Source organism: Stomoxys calcitrans, chromosome 1 (genome assembly GCF_963082655.1).
Source record: "Stomoxys calcitrans chromosome 1, idStoCalc2.1, whole genome shotgun sequence".
In the NCBI taxonomy this organism is placed as follows: Eukaryota; Metazoa; Arthropoda; class Insecta; order Diptera; family Muscidae; genus Stomoxys; species Stomoxys calcitrans.
Genome location: NC_081552.1, coordinates 252,558,423 through 252,564,277, shown reverse-complemented (window position 1 = coordinate 252,564,277; position 5,855 = coordinate 252,558,423). Strand labels below are relative to the sequence as shown.

The window sequence follows — 5,855 nt, the reverse complement described above, 5'->3', positions numbered from 1 at the left end:
CCGAAAAATGCACTGTTTGGTGTGGTTTGTACGCTGGTGGAATCATTGGACCGTATTTTTTCAAAGATGCTGTTGGACGCAACGTTACGGTGAATGAACACATTTCGAACCGAACACTGATTTTGGTAATAAAATTCAATGATTTGCAAGCGTTGCTCGTTAGTAAGTCTATTCATGATGAAATGTCAAAGCATACTGAGCATCTTTCTCTTTGACACCATGTCTGAAATCCCACGTGATCTGTCAAATACTAATGCATGAAAATCCTAACCTCAAAAAAATCACCCTTTATGTGTGCTTTATAAGGTACTAGCCGAACCGAGACCGCTCCGCTGCGCCTCCTTTAATACCTTTTTAGGGTGGGGACACTTCGTCGTGAATGCGGGCGAAGTGTCCCCACAAGTTATTTGACCCATATTGTCATAATGGGTCAAATATCCCATTTGACGTATATTTAAAAGGAAAAGCGACATATACCTTTCATTTGGGTCCCATATAGCCATGGTCGGCTAATATGCCCATTTCGGGGTGGGCGACTTCCCATTACTTGGACCTAATGTTTTATGCCATATTTGTAATCTACTGCCTAATGCTTTTCATTTGAGTCCCATATTGACATGAACTTCGAACATATCTGTTTAGAGAAGTTTTGGGGTTGGGGGGCGCTGGGTACTTGGACCGAAATTCTAATACCATATTCGTTTTCTGGTCTGCAATACATTTTATTTGATATCCTAATTGTGCTCATCGGACCACTTTCGGATATGGATGGCGTTTTTGGGATAAGGGGAAGGGTCCGCTTCCACCCGATATCTAAAAATTATTTATCCTATGTTTCCTTGCAGACAAACGTATACAATCTATGAAAATTTTAAGAAAATCGGTTTATCCAAGTATCATATAGTCATAATGGGTCTAATGGCGTTTGTGATTGTCCTTTTGCGTTTGTGATTGTCCTTTTGATTTTGGGTGGTGTTTTTGGGGTAACGGTTATCAGTAAATTATAAAGCCTATTCCTTCTTCCTGGCCATATTCGGTGGAGGGTCCGCCCTCTTCCGTTATCAATAAATTATAAACCCTATTCCTTCTTCCTGACCATATTCGTAATCTACTCCCGAATACCTTTCATTTGAGTCCCATATTGTCAAGATCGTCACATAAACTTATTTTCAGGAGGAAGTGCACTATCTGTCAACAAGTTTTGGTTGTGTGTGTGTATTCTAGTTAAGAACCATAACACACACAAACAACGAAAAATGGCGCGAACTACTAACATACACAAAATTAGAGTTGCACTAACCACTGATTTGGTTATTGGGCAACTGTCACTGTGAATGTGTTGCAGCCATTATATTTATGTCTCTATTGGAAAATAGATGGCGACAAATATCGATTCATTATTTTGCCTCATTTTTAAAAATATTTGCCTAATGCAGTATATATTAGCTGAAACTAGCCATGTTTATTTGCTAATAACTTTGATTCATGTTGCATGGAGCTATAAAATCATGTATTTTCTTTCGTAGTTGTAAGAAAAAACTCCAATGCCTATTATGTTACCCTGTTAAGCTGGAAAATTTTCGGTTGCAGCCAAGACAGTTATGTCTCCATTGGAAAATAGTTATGTAGACTACAAGATGGCGACAAATATCGATTTAGAATTTTACCCTATTTTTAATCATGTTTGGCTAATAAGGTACAAATAAATATTTCACGTTAAATGGACCTACTAAAACATACATTTTCAGTCGTATTCGCTTTAAACGAAATTTTCAGCAAGGGTATCGGTAACAAAAATTTCGCTTAAGGTGCCATCTTATCCATATGTTCTTGTCTTATGACATGTCAAATTTTGGTATTGTTAAAGTTGCACACAAAGTGTGATACTATTAAAAATAACGCATGAAAATCACTTTTCAAAATAGCGTTGTTAGTTTTTCGATTAGAGTGGTGCTCTATACCTTCTGACAAAAACATAAAGAAATCTGCACCTTTAAATGAAATATTCTTTGGGTAACAGGATGAAATAATAGGCATTGCAGATTTTTTTTGCACTTAAATTAAAATTTATACTTTAAAAGATTCGTGAAACATGACATTAAAGTATTTTCAAATAGAAACGTTTAATTTCTGTACAAATATAGTTTATTTGCCAAGAACGAATAAAAATCGGGCAAAACTATAAAACGATGTTTGTCGCCATCTTGTGGTCTACACAACTATTTTCCAGTGGAGACATACGTGTCTCGGCTGCAACTTAAATTTAAACAAGTAAAAGCGTGCTAAGTTCGGCCGGGCCGAATCTTATATATCCTCCACCATGGATCGCATTTGTCGAGTTCTTTCCCGGTATCTCTTTATAGACTAACAAAGGACAAAAAGCAAAGAATTGCTACACTAATTGAATTGAATGGTGGAGACCACAGTAGAAGTGTATGCATAAAATGTCAGCCAAATCGAAAAAGAATTTTGCTTTTTTGGGGGCTCAAGAAGTAAAATAGAGAGATCGGTTTATATGGGAGCTGTATCGGGCAAAGACCGATTCAGATCACATTTGACACGAATGTTGGAGGTCATGGGAGAAGCCTTTGTACAAAATTTCATCCAAATCGGATAATAATTACGCCCTCTTGAGGCTCAAGAAGTCAAGATTCCAGATCGGTTTATATGGCAGCTATATCTGGTTATGAAGCGATTTGAACCATATTTGGCACAGTTGGTGGAAGTCATAACAAAACACCTTATGCAAAATTTCAGTGAAATCGGATAGGAATTGCGCCCTCTAGTGGCTCAAGAAGTCAAGATTCCAGATCGGTTTATATGGCGGCTATATCAGGTTCTGAACCAATTTAAACCATACTTGGCACAGTTCTTGGAAGTCATAGCAAAACACCTTATGCAGAATTTCAGCCAAATCGGATAGGAATTGCGCCCTCTAGTGGCTCAAGAAGTCAAGATTCCAGATCGGTTTATATGGCAGCTATATCAGGTTATGAACCGATTTGAACCATAATTGGCACAGTTGTTGGATGTCACGATGAAACATGTGGTGCAAAATTTCAGCCATATCGGATAGGAATTGCGCCCCCTAGAGGCTCAAGAAGTCAAGATCCCAGATCGGTTTATATGGCAGCTATATCTGGTTATGAACGGATTTAAACCATACTTGGTACAGTTGTTGGAAGTCATAACAAAACAACTAATGCGAAATTTCAGCGAAATCGGATAGGAATTGCGCCCTCTAATGGGTCAAGAAGTCAAGATTCAAGATGGGTTTATATGGCAGCTATATCAGGTTCTGAACCGATTTAAACCATACTTGGCACAGTTGTTGGAAGCACCTTATGCAAAATTTCAGCCAAATTGGATAGGAATTGCGCCCTCTAGAGGCTCAAGAAGTCAAGATTCCCGATCGGTTTATATGGCAGCTATATTTGGTTATGAACGGATTTGAACCATAATTGGCACAGTTGTTGGATGTCATGATGAAACATGTGGTGCAAAATTTCAGCTATATCGGATAGGAATTGCGCCCCCTAGAGGCTCAAGAAGTCAAGATCCCAGATCGGTTTATATGGCAGCTATATCAAAACATGGACCGATATGACCCATTTACAATCCCAACCGACCTACACCTATAAGAAGAATTTGTGCAAAATTTCAAGCGCCTAGCTTTGCTCCTTCGAAAGTTGGCGTGCTTTCGAAAGACAGGCGGACGGACGGACATGGCTAGATCGACTTAAAATGCTATAACGATCACGAATATGTATACATTATGGGGTCTCAGACGAATATTTCGAGGAGTTACAAACAGATTGAAGAAATTAGTACACCCCGATCCTATGGTGGAGGGTATAAAAACCCTTCTTCTCACTTACCAATGGTGCATCCGTAAATTAATTGCAACGTTCTAAGAAAATCGCCATCATTGAAGAAAATTTTCAAACTTTCCAAACAGTTTACAGTTACATTGGCAAGTATCAGTTCCATTTGTGGGTTTTCCAAAAATAATTCCACAAGAAATGGCAAAAGGTTTGGATGAAAGTGTTCAACCTTCAGCAATGTTAGATTACTTGAAAATGCTTCAAAATGGGGCATGTAAAAAATATTGTATTTGCAATTTATGTGTAAATGGCGCAATGGTGGCAACCCTAGAAGATCGAGGAAATAGGACCAGCCCGAACCTGGTATCCAAGTCTTTAAAGTGTGCAAATGTTTTAGTTGACGCAGTACACCGATCTCAACATGACAAAGTCCAGTTAATGTTAGGATGCGTAAATTTATGCAGCTTGTCAGTGGTGCCTCAAGTAGCTCTACTATATCCCAATTGTTATGAAAAGGACGTTCCTCCAGCGTGTCTATGGATAAGGTGTGTATGTGGGGTAGTACTTCGAAAAGTTCTATTGGTCCCTCGTAGATGGTAGACAATGAGCGAAATGCTTCGATTCGATTTGCAGCACTAAGGATTTGTCTTAAATGTTGTTGGGTCAAACCCAGACATGAATCAAGGCAAAGTTCGCTTAGATTGGGTGGCAACACAAAGTGGTCGACATTCAAGAATTCCACTCGATGCATGGAGAGTTTCTTTAGATTTTTGCTGGTGCTTGCAATGAAGTGCAGATTCTCATATCTGCAGCTCTTGTTACGAAAATCCAAATCCAACAGGGAAAGATTGTTCAAAATAGCAGAGAAGAGCAAACTGCCATGGAACCACTGCTCAATGTTAAAATCAAAGGCCAATGTCAGCTGTTTTAAGGCAGCCACATCATTTTTTGTCCAGGCAATGTCCTTGCACTCGCTGGCAATGTAATAACTAGCCAATTCCAATATTTCCAGCCGTGAAAGGCTAAGGATTCGCTGCAACTGCTGCAGAGTAATGCCATCACAAGGCAGATAACCAAAGTTCATAACCAGGCGTCTGAGAGAGGTCATTCCCTGTAGGGGCTGCAATAGTTCCTCGCTCAACTCATTATGCAAGATATGAGTGAGGGCCAAACTTTGCAAACAAGGCAAATTTTGCTGCAATGTACTCAGCAGGCAGCCGCTGCCTTTAAGCAAGCGCAACTGCAGACTATGGAGATTCTTAAATGCATTGATCGTGGCGCAGAATTCTCGGAAATAACCTTTTTGCACACTTTCAGCAAAGAGGGAGGCAAATTCCAGATATTCCTCTTTGCTAAGCCATATCTGAGTTTGCTCACTCTCATTTGAGACCATAAAATACTTTTTACTTTTGGCCACATAAATGCTGAGGGCACTGTTGCTCATGCTGGGCCATATCAGCAGTCTAAAGATGCTCTCCAGTGGGCGACTGGCCTGGGCTAGCCTCAGTTGATCTCGAAGACTTAATAGATTGTAGATAATCAACCAGATATCAGAATTTCTTGATATCGATTCAAAAGACATTTTTTCTATTGATGCCATACACACCGCCACCGCCGATCGCTGTAATACTAGTGTCGAGCGAATTCATAACAGAGGACTAGAAACTTTGTTCGCGGTCAAATAGTTGATAAGATCATTACAAAAATATATATCAAAAAAATAGTTTTCTAAATTGCTATGGCATGAATGTACGAGCTGGGTTTAACACAAGAGTTGAATATTAACATTAGGGCTGTTCGCGTACTTTTCCAGTACAAATTTGCAGGAGAGTAAGAGCCATTTTAGTCTCTTTAAAAAATTTGCCTGCAAAAGTACGTGAACGACATCTAGTGAAAATTTGCAGAACAACAGCTGATTTTTGTTTTGGTTGGTTTTTTATTTCCTTGGAAAACATTTTTTTTAAATAAAAAATGCTGGCGATACTTTTGAGGTATTTTTCTTAGATAAACGTCAATTTATTGACCTGAGAA

General features: G+C 39.0%; 1 protein-coding gene across 1 annotated transcript in view; it reads right to left on the bottom strand.

Annotated features, from left to right (window-relative positions):
- The window catches only part of LOC131994153 (uncharacterized), a 6,203-nt gene extending 781 nt beyond the window's left edge, over positions 1 to 5,422 (bottom strand). The window contains exon 1 of the mRNA XM_059360550.1: positions 3,879 to 5,422. Coding sequence (XP_059216533.1) covers positions 3,879 to 5,406 — 1,528 coding nt within the window. The 5' untranslated portion in view covers positions 5,407 to 5,422. The remainder of the gene's footprint in view (positions 1 to 3,878) is intronic.
- Positions 5,423 to 5,855: the final 433 nt, after the last annotated feature.